This window comes from Podarcis cretensis (assembly GCF_951804945.1).
Source record: "Podarcis cretensis genome assembly, chromosome: 4".
NCBI classification, from domain to species: Eukaryota; Metazoa; Chordata; class Lepidosauria; order Squamata; family Lacertidae; genus Podarcis; species Podarcis cretensis.
Genome location: NC_137173.1, coordinates 69,730,952 through 69,745,772, shown reverse-complemented (window position 1 = coordinate 69,745,772; position 14,821 = coordinate 69,730,952). Strand labels below are relative to the sequence as shown.

Here is a 14,821-nt window from a genome sequence, read left to right as displayed (position 1 = left end):
AAACTGAAGCCACCGCTTCCTTCTTGTACGCTTAAGATTCAGCAACCCGCGCCATTTTCTCCTCACCGCCGACTGAATTCCTCACCAAAATCCTTAAACATCCACGGCTTTCCTCACTTAGAGTCAGAATTTTCTTTAACGATTTAGCGCCGCACATGTAGGAAAAGCCGTTGTTGTCCCGTGGAGGTTCCTCGCTTTTTCCTCGGCTGAAGCTAGAGGCATCTCACCACGGAGTCGGTGTTTTCCCTTCTTGCGCTCGCAGCCCCGTCCCGGGTCGCCCTCCGCAGAAAAAGAGGAGCAGACCCCGAAGCTTACAGACTGCTCCCACGCAGCCGGGAAACCTATCCCCCAGGGGCTCCTCCCTGGGATTTTTTTTTTTTAAATGATATTTATTAAGATTTTCCATAAAATCTTTTTCCCAATAACATCTTTTCAGGACTTCCCCTCCCCTCCCCCTCCTGTATTCCAATTCTTACAAATAAACAAAAAAGAATTTCAACAAGTTCTTATCCCAAATTTAAACTTATTATCATTGACTCAATTTTAAAAATATTTTCCCATCCCCTAAAATCAACCTGTTCCCTTCCGCGAGTTCCCCCCTTTAATATGCAATACAGATTACAATAGAAGAAAAATAAAAAAAAAAATTACGCCCTTTGGATTCCAAATTTCCCTCCCCCCCTTTCCCGGTTGCGTTCCCAATGTTCCTCGATGTCTGATATCTTCCTGGAGTTCCCACATCTCTCTAAACCATAGTCCTTTCCCAGTCATCTTTAGTTTCGAATGTCCAATCTTGGAAGGAGTCTGTCTCAAAAAAGGCCCATTTCTTCCATCCAGATTTTTATATCTAGAGGTGAAAGCTCCAATTTTATTCCTTTAAACCTGTCAAATCTGGATGTCCCAAATGTTCCCACTTCCAACTTTGTCCAGTTCTTATTATTTTTGTTGTTCTTGTTGATCTCACTCCTCCTTTTTTTTCCTTTTTCCCTGCTCTCCTGCACAAATGTTCCAATTCCAAAAGCTTCTAATTCCTCTGCAGAGGCTTGTTATTCAAGAACAAAACATTACGTCAAGTCCTTTTCATTCTTCAATAGATAAATCTATTGTCTCCTTTAGTGCGTAGACCTCTGTAGACAAAATAGTGTTCCATTTCTGCAGTTTCCCAGGAGATAGAAAGTTCTGGTCAAATTCCACGCCAACAATATTTGTAATGTCCCTCGGCTCCTCTAGGTGGATTGCAATAACTAAATTCCCTTCCAGATCACGTCCACCAGTCAAAATAACTTGTTATTCCTTGTTTGTAACAATTTGTATCCAATTTATAACAAATGTAACCGGCAAAGTCCTCGTAACAAAGATCTCTATTTTATTCTTCCGCTTTGACAGCTCTTTGACAGCTGTCAAAACCTCTATTTCTCTTCTCCCGGCGCTCTCACAAATCGCTCCCAGGGTTCCGGGGGGGGGGGTTGCTTTTTAATTCAATTCCACCTTTCTCCTCCAGCTCAGTCTTATGATTTTCCCTCGCGAAGTTAATAACTTTATCAAAATAGGGTTGCACTCGATCTTAGTTGTCAAATCCTTTGCTTTAACTCTTCTACAACGGGGGGGGGGGGCTGACTTCCTTTTTGCACCTCCCCCGCTCGCTCCGAATTTTTTTTAAAAAATTATCCCCCTTTTTAGTCCAGGTTCCGATTACTCACGGGTTATTCTTTTAAGTCCAGATTTTCAATAGAAGAAGTCAGCGCTCTCCGTCGAATGGCATGCGGCTTCGCTCGGCAGGGGAAGCGAAGGACTCAAAGCACCACCCCCCCCTGTCACCCGCTCCGCAGCCTTTAAAAAGGCTCCTTCGTGGGTCGGGGGGGCGCAAAAGGTGCCAGCCGAGTCACCATGTCCATGGGTTTCAGCGCCCATGGTTTTTGAGGGTCCCCGCATCGCCGGTGCGGTAGGACCCAGCCCCTGCCGAGCAGGCTCCCTCCGGAGCTCGGAGGGAGTCCGCCATTCGGTGATGGCGCCAACCCGGAAGCTCCTCCCTGGGATTTTTGGGGGGCCGCAGTGCCCTTGCGACTCCCCCAAGCCTCCGTGATGATCAGAAAGCCCTTGCAGTGACTTTCTGCGCTTCCTCACCGCTCGCGATCCGAACCGGAAGTCCTACCAGCCTAATTTCTTAAGACTTTTTTAGTGGCATGAGTGTTCTTTTTATTGAAGGGTTCACTATGAAGTATGACATAATTCTAACCTCCCTCCCTGCAGGCAGCGCTTTGTGGACTGGCAGAACCACTACCAGATCTCTGTTCATGTCAGGCACAGTGGAAGGTTGTGGGGAGAGGATGATTCGGCTCAATCTGGATCAGTTGTGGTACCAGCTCCAGGCTGGCACAGCAATGAGCCCTAGATTGGGCCAGAGGCCTGGCTTCAGTGCAGGTTTGCATGCTCATAATGAGAGATCATTTAGAATAATGAGAATTTGATTCTCCTAGAACAACATTATATGAAACTGATGTGGCCTGAATAACACAATTGGAGCCGTTTGGTGAGAGTGTGAGAGCATCTACTTTGATTAAATCCCTGGCACCTTCAGGCAGGACTGGGCAAGGTCTCTGCCATTCATCACAGACACTATTGAACCAGATGGACTTGGTAGAAGGAAGCTCCTACCATCACAAAGTCAGCAACAGTTCATTTTCGAAATATTATTACTAGATTCAGTCATATTGAAGCATTTCCTCAGTGCAGCAGAAGGAATAGAGAGTTCAACTAGAGTAAGTCGTATTTTTTATGATTAAACATTCCAAAAAATTCATGGATTTCACCTCTCCGCCCCCACCCAATGGCTGCGTTCTCAGACTTTTAAAAGAAGTTTTGAGTTGACAGAATGAGGTGCTGGTGGGCTCTAAACCTCATAGGTTCTCAGAACAAAGGGAAACAAACACTATTTGGGTCATGGCCTGAATCCTGCAACCTTTAGAGACTTGACTGACTGAGGAAAGAAAACAAGGCAACCTCATAAGAGAACTATAAATACCATAGGAGTTCGCCATGACCGACAAGATGATAAGGAATGCCAGTTTGAAGAATGATTAACCATGTATTGTAGGCGTGCTGCTGCCAGGAAAAATGTCTGAGCTTCATAAATCCTGTTATTATACTTGGCTCAGCTAAATTATATGCACTTCATTGGAAAAGCAATAACTAGCTACTTGCTCTCCCTCCGGCATGGGCTTGCTGAGCAGCCTCACGGACATTGCACAGAGTGCATCTGTGACGCAAGTGTCCAGGAATGTGTTGCAAAGCTGTTATTAAACATTTTCCTTATTTTTCAAGTTGAGAATTCATGACTCAAAGATAATTCCTTAACACAATTGATTTAGAAAGGTGTGGAAAAATCCTGCATAATCCATCTTTCCCGGGAACTGACACATGCACGATTCATTTGCTTGGCATGTGAATGAAGCCACAGGCATTTCTGGTCAGTTCTAGCATCCCTTAATCCCTGTGAAACAGCAGTACATTCGGAAGCATGGGAGTTCACTGTGATGGCCCCTTGTAGACATGCTCCAAAGGAGAATCCAAAAATGCAACTGTATAGCGATCAGTAATGGCACAGGAGCAGCAGCAGGAGCGGCAGATTGGTTCTGCTGCTGCACCTGTACCAGGCCAACCTGTCCCCTTCCCCTCTCAGTTACTGATAGTGACCTCTGCACTTGGGAAGCCAAGTAAGGAATGCTGCCCCCACCTGCTTCACCCTGCCAATTTCTACTGAATCCTAGATATCTCCACCCACCAGAGATTTCTATCTAAATGTACACATAGCTAATACCCAATTGATTAGGAATCAGCTGACAGTAACAGTGTAGTAACCTGTGCATGCTCAGCCTTGGCTAGGAAGACCTGGGTTCACATCCCTGCTCATTCATGAAGTTCACCAGCTGACCTTGGGCCATTTGCTCTCCGAGTCTAGCCTACCTCACAAGGTTGTTAGGAGGATATTGTGAGGTTAGCCACATTTATGTGTGTCACCCTGAACTCAGCGGGGGCCGTGTAGGATACAAATATAGACAACATCAAATTAACACAGTATGGTTGTTCACATGCTGGTGACGCTCATTTTGAACTGTAAAAACAGATTTGTAGGGCAATGGTGTTACTTCCCAACATATATTTAATGTAAAACACAGACACCATTGTGTCTTTTAATATAGTGGAGGAAAGGCAAGGCAAATGGATGAATACATCCTGTTTATTACAAGTCCCCAACAGTGCAACTTCTGCAAAGCTTTTTTTTTTTTAAAGATATCAAATCCATTTTTGTCCCATATGGTAGGTTAGAGTTTATTTATTTATTTATTTTTCTTATCAGAAAATTCTTGTCAATCATTTTGTTGAAAATAAATGAACCTGGACTAAATTTTATTTAGTCTGTCTCTAGCTCTCAGGTGGTTTTGGTTTACACTATGCTTTAGCTGCATATATCTTGTTTCATCATACTGACATACTTTAAAGATAAATCTGCCTTCTAGATTTTCTAAGTCATTCCTTAGAAAACCTAAAGAGCTTCACTCACGTCTATCAGTTTCGCAGTCTAAGGTATGCTTTCTACACCACACAATTCACAATCCACATTCCACTGTGTTCTTTAAAATGTTTTCTTAGCCTTAGTAAGGCAAAGGACCCCTGGATGGTTAAGTCCAGTCAAAGGCGACTATGGGGTTGTGGATCTCGTCTTGCTTCAGGCTGAGGGAGCTGGTGTTTGTTCAAAAACAGCTTTCTGGGTCATGTGGCCAGCATGACTAAACTGCTTCTGGCGCAGCGGGACACCGTGATGAGTGCCAGAGCACACGGAAACACTGTTTACCTTCCTGCCTATTTATCTACTTGCACTGGTGTGCTTTCAAACTGCTAGGTTGGCAGAACCTGGGAAAGAGTGGAGTAGGTGGCACTGTGGTCTAAACCACTGAGCCTCTTCGGCTTGCTGATCAGAAGGTTGACAGTTTGAATCTGCGCGACGGGGTGAGCTCCCCTTTAAGTATATATTATATGCCAGCATAGCAGCTTGTAACATCCTCAGTGCTGAACTGGATGTGAGCCGAACTAGTTGCCTTTGTAAAGGGATGAACGTGAACCAGAATTTGTTCCTTTTCAGACACATTGAACTTGAAGGAGAACTGGTCCCTTTTTAAAAATGAACTTTCTAAGCTCTGGAAATCAGTCATGTGGAAGCAAATCATGAGGTCATGCATACTCTTACTGCATGGGCGTAGCCAAGATTTTTGTTAGGAGGGACAGAACTGAAGTGATTGATCCGTTAAGTATTTCTATTGTTTTACTTGATGGGGGTGGGGAGCTGCTCCCCTGTCTCCCCCCTTGACTACACCCATGTCTCTTCAGTTGTTTATTGCGCCAACTCTTCCACTGCTGTTCCTGTGTTGGAGGAGGGATGCCTGAAAGGGTGGAGACACCTACCGGATGCTCCCAGGCCTCCTTCATGAGCAGGAATCCAGAACATGCAGAATTCTGGCTCACAGGAGCAGACTTTGGGTGTTCTGTGGGCTTTTCCTCTGTGTAAAACATGGGTAGGGAGAGCTGGCATGGGATACAAGTGTTTGGGAGGCAACAGTGCACAGCTCCACTGTCTCCTAACAATTGAGATCATGAGGAGAGACTGCCCAAAGGAGGTCAGAGCACCACTTTTATAGCTGCTACCTCAAGCAATATGAAACCAGGCCCACTATTACGTTGACACCGACTAGCATATAATGATGGGGAAATAATAAACTTCCCAGCCCTGCCCAAAGCTGTGTCTGGCTTTGGTCTAGTAATCGTCTTTGTACAAAACGTGTCAGACACTTACTGTCAGGTTGATATAATGGTGCAGCTATTTGAATTTCCCCTCAGCACATTTAATCTGCGGGAGACACTTGCATTAATCAATGGTGATTGGTGAATTCAGAAAGGTTGACTAGGTGAACGCCGGCTGCATTCTCAAAAGACACGCTAGGATAGTTATGTGAGCCCCCCCAAAAAAGCTGTTTCTGACATTTGCCAAGGATGGTGTCAGGAGGGTTCAAGACAACACAGAGGGCAGGGCTTGATTTGACCCCAGGTCTAGCCTCATAATCTATTTCAGAGCCACAATTTGCCTTGCTGGAACATATGGAGTAAGTGACTCTGATCATATAGAGCACATTTTCCTGGCCACAGACTAACCTTCACAATTCTCTTCTGGTTATGAGGAAGAGTTTCACTTCACAACAACCCTGTGAGGTAGGTTAGGCTGAGAGTTAGTGACTGGTCCAAGGGTTAACCAGTGAACTTCATAGCTGAACAGAGATTTGAGTCTGGGGCTACTACATCTCACTGCTTCTCACATACCCTCCAACATTCCTTTGATGAAAGTAGGAACATCTTATTTAATAATAATTATTATTATAATTGGGATGCGGGTGGTGCTGTGGGTTAAACCACAGAGCCAAGGGCTTGCCGATCAGAAGGTCAGCGGTTCGAATCCCCGTGACAGGGTGAGCTCCCGTTGCTCGGTCCCTGCTCCTGTCAACTTAGCAGTTTGAAAGCACGTCAAAGTACAAGTAGATAAATAGGTACCGCTCCGGCAGGAAGGTAAACGGTGTTTCCGTGCACTGCTCTAGTTCACCGGAAGCGGCTTAGGCATGCTGGCCACATGACCCGGAAGTTGTACGCTGGCTCCCTCGGCCAATAAAGTGAGATGAGAGCCACAACCCCAGAATCGTCCGCGACTGGACCTAATTGTCAGGGGTCCCTTTACCTTTACTATTATTATAATTATACCCCACCCACCTGGCAAAGTTGCCCCAGCCACTCTGGGCGGCTTCCAACACATATAAAAACGTAGTAAAACATCAAACAATTAAAAACTTCCCAATACAGGGCTGCCTTCAGATATCTTCTAAAGGCTGTATAGTTACTTATTTCCTTGGCTTGGGGGTAGCATAACTCCACACACTGTAACATTTCTGTGATGAAAATAGGGACATCCTAAGGAAAAGCTGGGACGCAGGTGGCGCTGTGGGTTAAAGCCTCAGCGCCTAGGGCTTGCCGATCGAAAGGTCGGCGGTTCGAATCCCTGCGGCGGGGTGCGCTCCCGCTGCTCGGTCCCAGCGCCTGCCAACCTAGCAGTTCGAAAGCACCTCCGGGTGCAAGTAGATAAATAGGGACCGCTTACCAGCGGGAAGGTAAACGGCGTTTCCGTGTGCGGCTCTGGCTCGCCAGAGCAGCGATGTCACGCTGGCCACGTGACCTGGAAGTGTCTCCGGACAGCGCTGGCCCCCGGCCTCTTAAGTGAGATGGGCGCACAACCCCAGAGTCTGTCAAGACTGGCCCATACGGGCAGGGGTACCTTTACCTTTACCTTTAAGGAAAAGCTGGACATTCCAGGATCAAATCAGAAATGACGGCTTCTGTGAATCCAGGACTGTCCCTGGAAAATAGGGACGCTTGGAGGGTCTCCTCTCATAGCAAAGTGTCTGCTGTCCTCCATCTGAATATTGGAAGAAGTCCAGATCTCCATGAGGTGGTGAGGCTTTCCCACAAAGTGGAACTAATCTATTTGGTAAGATTTGGCAAAGGCAGTTCACACAGAGTGCTTTCAAGCAGGGCCTAGAATGTTCCATTCATTTGCACATGGCCCACCCTGCTGCTAAGTTCTTGCAGATCTTGCCAAGGGAAGTGAAAAAGGCCTGCTGAGAAGATGACCTCTTCAGCCCAGGGCTTTCTATAAAGCATATAGGGACCTGTCTGCAGACCTTCGGGATACAATTACGAAATCAGCCATTGAGCCAGAACAGTGGGGCTGCTTCTCTGCTGTTCTTTAAAAAATGCCATGTGATCTCTAAAGGATACAAGCAGTTGGGACCTCAGGATCCCATTCAATTCCCCTTCCCACCCACCCCACAAAAAAGGCAATTTGGTTCGGTGATTATAGAATTCATTAATGCATGAGAATACGCATAAAAGGAGCCACCCTGAGCAAGAATCTACAGAATTATTTCCAAATCCCTGTATCAAATGAACTCTGTTACTTTAGCTGACAAGTGCCGTCTCGCTTCATTCATTTAAAGAAAAATGAACAGTATTTCCCCCCCTTAATACAAAAAAATCTCTGCCTACCAGGATTAGTTTTTACAATGTTTTAAAATATGCAGTCATTAATGACTGGGGGGAAACTTGGGAGCTGTAGAAACCCTGTGCCTCTTTCTATGACAGGCATCAAACCAAAGCTGCTGTTCCTATATTTATACATTGAGTTACAGAGATAAGAAACATTTTTGGGTAAAAAAAGAGGGGGGCATATTAAGCAATTTTGCATACAAAAATGTGTATCTTTGGAGCAATTTGCACTAAAATGCTTTATTTACATAAGGATGTTTTTTTTTTTTAAAAAAAAGTTCTTATCAATGGATTTTCATAGTTAACATGCATCTCTGTCTTCAATTCATAGAGTCCTTTCTACAGGTCCGTTACATTTGGTGTGAGGCATTGATACCATAGAAATTTGAGGGGGGGGGCGGTTGAGGAAGAAGGGTGTAGCGATTTCTCATTCTTTTGCTTGGTGTATGTACAGAGTTTTTGTGTCAGTGTTGCAGGAACTGGTTCTTTATTTATCCGTTTTGCTTTGTTGTGCCAGAGGTTGGAGAGCCCAGAGCATGCCTTTATGGTTGCATTTAGTTGATTACAGTGAGTTTTGTTTGTGGGTGTGAGGGGTGTGTGTGTTGGGTCAGATTAGCCATATCAATATGTATGTTGTTTGAGTGCTCATGTTGTTGTCTTGTTGGGCTGTTTATGTGAAGCCATACCAGGGTGAGGGCGTCCTCTTTTGTTTGACCCCGTGTTAATTTCAGTTTGTTGGTTAGCTTTTCTAGTAGGGCTGTTTCTCAGAACATTGGCACAGGAGGGCCAGATGACCTTTCCCTAGACAATCTCCCCAGCTTCTGTCCTTTTCTTTACCTATATTCATGTATGGGGGAGAGGAACAGAGCTGCAATTTGGTGGTGGGAAAACAACTTGAACGGAGAACCCCCTTCTCACTCTGTTCTACCAGGATGTGTGACTGGAGAGCAAAATTAACCTCTTGTCAGATGAGACAACATAAACCTGTAAAGAGGAGAGTGGTTCAAAGACCCATGCGTGTCATTCCCTCATAGCTAACCACTGAGTATTCCCAAATCTTTGGCATGTAGGGGAACTGCTTACAGGCCACACAGCAAGCTTGCTTAGCCATGCATCAGCTCCAGTGATATTTTTTAAAAAGCAAAACTAACAATTGCTAAGCAGATGCCATTTGGAGAAGAATGCTGGTGTTCATATTGCAGAGTGGGGCTTATGTTTACGTGGATTTTTTGTTTTTTTGGAATGTCAAGATGAACAGTCTGGGCCCCTTCCCGACTTACACCAATGTAAATCAAGAATAACTGCTTTGAAGCAAGGGCCGCTGGAATCCCGGCTTGAGTGAGACGGAACTCAAGCCCGGGGGGGGGGGGGGACAGGCATTCCTACCCCACTGGTTTTGTGCAGTTTAGGATTTCAAACACATCCCCAAGCATTGATTTTAGGAATGCAGGGTAGGCTCAGGCAAGAAAGCAACAGATGGATTCATCTGTGCAGGCTTGCTTATGACAGGGGGGAAAGGGAGGGAGGGCAGACAGGACACCCAGCTATTGGGGAGATGCAAGCTTCCACCTGCCATCTAATTGTGAGCTGTCTCTCACAGCATTTCACCCCTTTTTGCCCTCTCATAAAGTGCTCTCTCACAAAGACATTTTTATTAATACCACTGTCATTCACATGACAGGAGCAGAGAGCTGAAAGACATTCCCGCAGCATAATAAAATTATCCCTTCTTGGGGGATTAAAGCGGGGGGGGGGGGGAATGAGTGGCCACATCCTTGCTGCACCTGCCCTCTCCCTGTTTGTCCTTGTGGAAAAAACAGCCAAGGAACTTGGTCAACTTAAACATACCTGCTTAGAAGATGCACACTATTTACTGTATCTTGCTCACCAACACGATAATGTCCATATGGGGTATTAGTTAGGGGTGGACAGCGTCCAAAGAACAGCACATTCAACCTCCAAAGTGACAAGGGAATAGCATATACAACAGCAGTAGACAGCCTTGGTTTTTCCTAGCCTAATGACAGGCCAAGGAAATAGTGGCGTTAGCAGCAGTTGCTCAGTCTGCATGGAGGAATATAATCTCTAGCCTTTTCTGTTCCCTTCAAAATTTAATAATTTGGTTCTGGAAGTTAGGTCCTGTTTTCCAGTTGCAATAATGGGGGGCGGGGGGAACTGTTGGGTTTACTAAAATAGAAGAGACATTCTTTGGGGGAAGGAACTATTGTTCCACTCTCTACAATATATTGTTAAATAGGAATGTGGGAGCTCTGCATTATTTTCAGTGAGGCAGGCTTTTTACAGGAAGCAAAAAATAAAAAAAAAAGGGGGGGGGGGGGGGCTCGTAAGCTAAACTCAGGCCTAACACACCCTATTCAAGTTCCCACTTTTATTTACATCTGGCATTCTCTTTCCTTTGGCTTTTTTGCATAGAGTTCACAAAGTGCCATAGAACCTTGGGAATCAATTAAAAACAGATGCTGTTCAGTGCAACAGCAATACGCATATTGCTTAGAAGCAAATCCTACTGTGTTCGGTGGCTTACGACCCTGTAAATGGTATTTTTTTAAAAGGATTGCAACCCTGAGAGCGCATGATCAGCCTCGTCCCCAACCATGTCTGCATTCATGGCCCCTTCACCTCAAATCTGGCTGCATGGAAAAAGCCCTTAGTAAAACACTGAACTCTTCAGACCAGAAATTCAAGATGAAATGTCTTTTAAGGAGCTGTTTGTGCAAGCCCCGGATGTTTACATGGATTTTTGAATGCATAAAAACAGCTGGTTTGATGAATTCTTCCCATAGTCTTTCTAGTTCTAATGATGCGATTACCTACATTTTAACTTAAAACACACAAACACACACACACACACACACACACACACACACACAAGTCAAGAGCCTAAATTTGTAGCTAGTTGATCTGTGCAATAGATATTGCTACAAGACACACTAATTTCATACAAAGTTTTGCTAAAGGAATGTAATTGTTTGAATGTAGTGCTGGAATATAAATCTCACTGTACAATGTACAATTGCCATTAAAAAGTGGGCCATGTTTCTTTAAAAAAAAAATCCTAGGTAAGAAAAGTTAAAACTTCATTATAGCTTAATTGTAAAAGAAACAGGAGAATACCAATGCAAACTATTTTTACAGTGTATACCCATGTTCCTATACAATAAGTCCTCTTGAGTTCAATGGGACTCATTCCCAAGTGGGCATAGGATAGCAGTCTTAATTGATTGGTTTAATTTCTGTAGATGCAGTGAAGTGAAGTAATGTGTACATTCTGAACCCCCCCCCCCAAACACAGAGATTAGCGCACAGACTAATGTTGTCATATTTATACAGGGCAAAGATCTGCAGAGAATTCCAAGCATTCCAGCATTTTACCAAGCACATTACAGGAAAGCATTAGATTAGGGAAATGATGAACGTCTTGTCTTATTTTTATTTGCCTATTGCTTTAAACGAGGTCTTCTTCAAACCTTTTATTCTCTGCCCTGTTACCCAGACTATCTTTTTAAAAAGGAAACACTCCTTGAATTAATTTCACATGTGCCACATAAATCATTTTGGAGTAATGTTAGGGGTGCCTGTATAAGAAACAGAAATTCACTTTTAAATGTTCTCATGTGAGGTGTTTAAATCAGTTGGTGCCCAGTCAGGAACTTCCATTTAAAATCACACTCAGTCTTCTTGGGTTTATGTCATCCCACTTGTGGATGGATGTGTTATAGAGAAAGCATATTTTTCATCTTCCCTGCAAGAAAAGCTTTGTCAATTTTTATACATGCCTTGGGCTTTTTTAATTACCATGCTCACCTGTGCTGATGTGCATGTACATGTTTTTACACGCACATCTATACGGCTATTGAAATGGACAAGGCTTTTATGCCCCTGTTTCACTGAAGACCCATGATAGTGGAACAGATTGATGGGGTACTGCAGAAAGGAAAGTTACACACTGAAGATGTGTGTGTGTGTTAGTACAGGTGGAAAAGCAGGAGGAGAAAAAGCACAGGGGCAGAAAAAATATGTGATTTCATTTCCACTACATTCAAATAAGCCCTAGCAATGTCACTCCTGTGACATTGCTGCTCAGTGTATAGCAGGAGTAGACAGAGCCCTAGGCCCCTTCAAGCATCGAACACAATGATACACCCAAGTGCAGACTCTTTCCTGGCACTGTTTACAAACAGATACCTCTGCTATTTTTATTGATACACTATATAACATAATAAAACAAAATGCTCACATTTAAGTTTTTAATCAGGTGTACATAGCCCATCTGCAGCACAGCATATGTGAGTGCTCCCGGTACCTTTCAAATGATGTGCATCCACATCAGTACCACCAGAACTTGACCTTCAAGTGGTACTTTGTTTTTTTATACTTAAAATGCAGCCAGACCTCTCTCAATTGTCCTGGTTATCTGAGACAAAAAAGAATCAAATGTACATATCCTTAAAAAGTGACAAAGGTGAAACATCAGTCGGAAAGGAAATTGCGATCCATAACATTGACTGCTGGTTGATTTAGAATGCTGACATTTCTCGATGTAGAAGTTAATGTGCTCCAAGTGAAGAGGTGTTTCATGTCATAAAAGCGGCACTTATGAAAGTACCGCAGGAACAAAAACGGAAGCCATTCGTATTGCATCCTTCCTCTCAAATAATTCCAACTTGTTCTCTTTTTTATAAAATCAAAATACGGGGAACGGCTAATAAAATCTTTGTGACAGAGCCCTTAATGTGCAAAAACAAGTCATTCTTATGAGGTGCCCAAATGCAAATATCCAAATTAGGGTTCCTTTTCTTTCTTTTTTTTAATATATAAATAATTTATAAATTTTCCTGAAAGAGACTAAATACAAAAGCATTCTGAGAAATTATTAAAGCCTTATCTTGTCTTTAATACAAAAGAAACAGTAAAGACTGACGAGGTCATCCCATTATTCTCAGTCCTGGCTTGAAGCATTTAGGGTCGCTTTTGTATGAAATGCATTTCTGTTAATATTTTTTCCCCCAGTCAAAATTCGGTGGGAAGTATACATGAGGGATACTGGACATTCATCATCCATCTCTGTTGAGCAACAATCATGGCATATGCTCAGTGGAATCTAAGTGGTCTGGGATGGGAAGCCCCGTAATTATTGTCAAACACTTATTCCAGACAGTGAACGTTGGGCACACAGGCTGTGCAAATGTAATGTCAAACGTGTAAAGATGCAGGGAGTTCAAAGCATCATAAAAGGCCAAGGAGCCATTGTCATAGTCCAACAAAATTCCAACACGGCGAAGGTGGGGTGCAGGCTCTATCTGAATTTCTTTGCTGTTATGTCTCACTACCCACGTATTATTACAGCGGCAAAGAACCCAAGAGGCAGAATTCTTCCCGATCCATTCGTGTTTTGGCGCCGACTTATAAGAAATGCCAATGGCATACCTGCAAAACAAAGGAGCTTTGAGAAAATGCACTTTCCATTTCATGCAGTCTTCTGCACTTTAACCTACTGTGCTCTGCAGTAACATGCATGCCTCTTTCTGTTTGTGCCTTTCGTACTCCCATGAGCTGAAGGCTAACCAAAAACGTCAACACATATTTAATTAATGTTCTTCCTTACAATCTAAAAGACAGGTCATGCACATCTTACTGCCACAAATATTATTTGCTGTAACAATGCAATTGCATGGGATATTTGTTTTCCTGGTAACGTTTGTGACCCTCCTTTGAAACCAGCGATGGCCAGACAGCATGCTGCTTTGCTCACAAATTCTTCAGGGTGCTAGCCCTCCTACTTCAAGGACTGCAATGAAGACTTCTCAGGGAAGGGGGCGGGGAGATGGTCTCTGACGTCTTAAAGAAGTTGGCTGGTGCCTAGAGGATTATAAAGGAGGCAAACAACATATCTTTGCACCCAGAAATGTCCCACTGGACAACAAATCCCTTGATTGCTGGGCAGGAAATGAGATGCAAAGCATTTGTGGCAACTATAGGGAGACCTCTGCAGCTGCACTGGCAACTACATGCTTGGAGTGCCATGGGCTTTCAGGTGTAAGAGGTGGGAGCATTTAACTCCATGTGCTTCTGGAATGGGCCCAGGAACTCCCAGAAAATAAGCTATAGAGCCATCTCCACTTCTGTTCCAGTCCAGAACCTGTTTGAGGTGGACGCCTGATCCATCCTTATCTTTGCAGGTCTTGTCAGAATAAGCTGCGAGTCTATGGACAGAGATGGTATTGCAGCTACCTTTGCGCAACTATAGTGTTTTAGGTGCTGAATATCACATATGATGTTTACTGATAACCACCAACTTTTTTGGGGGGGGGGCAGGCAGGGAGATTAAATAATGGTTTAATGTTTATTATTATTTTCCTACCATAATTATTTCTTTGCTTAAGAAAATGCAGTCAATCTCGAGCTTCTATTCATCACAAAAATGAAGGAAAACAAGTGTTGTACTTACCATGTGCTTCCGCTGATAACCACTTCCCAGTAATGCCGTCCACTGTCAATAAATACATTGCCCGCTACCCCGTAGCTCCCTTGGCTGGTAAAGCGCTCAGGTGTGTGGCTCTTTTTAGAAGAGGTTTCGTCACGCTCCACTGTCAAGTTGTCATGAGATACTTTCAGCTTCCTGTGGGCAGACTTGGGATCCAGTTTAAATGGCTGGCCTTGA

At 43.9% G+C, this 14,821-nt stretch overlaps 1 protein-coding gene across 5 annotated transcripts in view; it reads right to left on the bottom strand.

The window, feature by feature from the left end:
* Positions 1-12,317: 12,317 nt before the first annotated feature.
* MID1 (midline 1) overlaps positions 12,318-14,821 on the bottom strand; it is a 277,703-nt gene continuing 275,199 nt past the window's right edge. For all 5 annotated transcript variants that reach the window (XM_079972692.1, XM_079972693.1, XM_079972691.1 and 2 more), the window contains 2 exons: positions 14,609-14,816; positions 12,318-13,587 (listed from right to left, as the gene is read on the bottom strand). In XM_079972692.1, the coding sequence (XP_079828818.1) occupies positions 13,239-13,587; positions 14,609-14,816 (557 nt within the window). In that variant the 3' untranslated portion in view covers positions 12,318-13,238. The remainder of the gene's footprint in view (positions 13,588-14,608; positions 14,817-14,821) is intronic.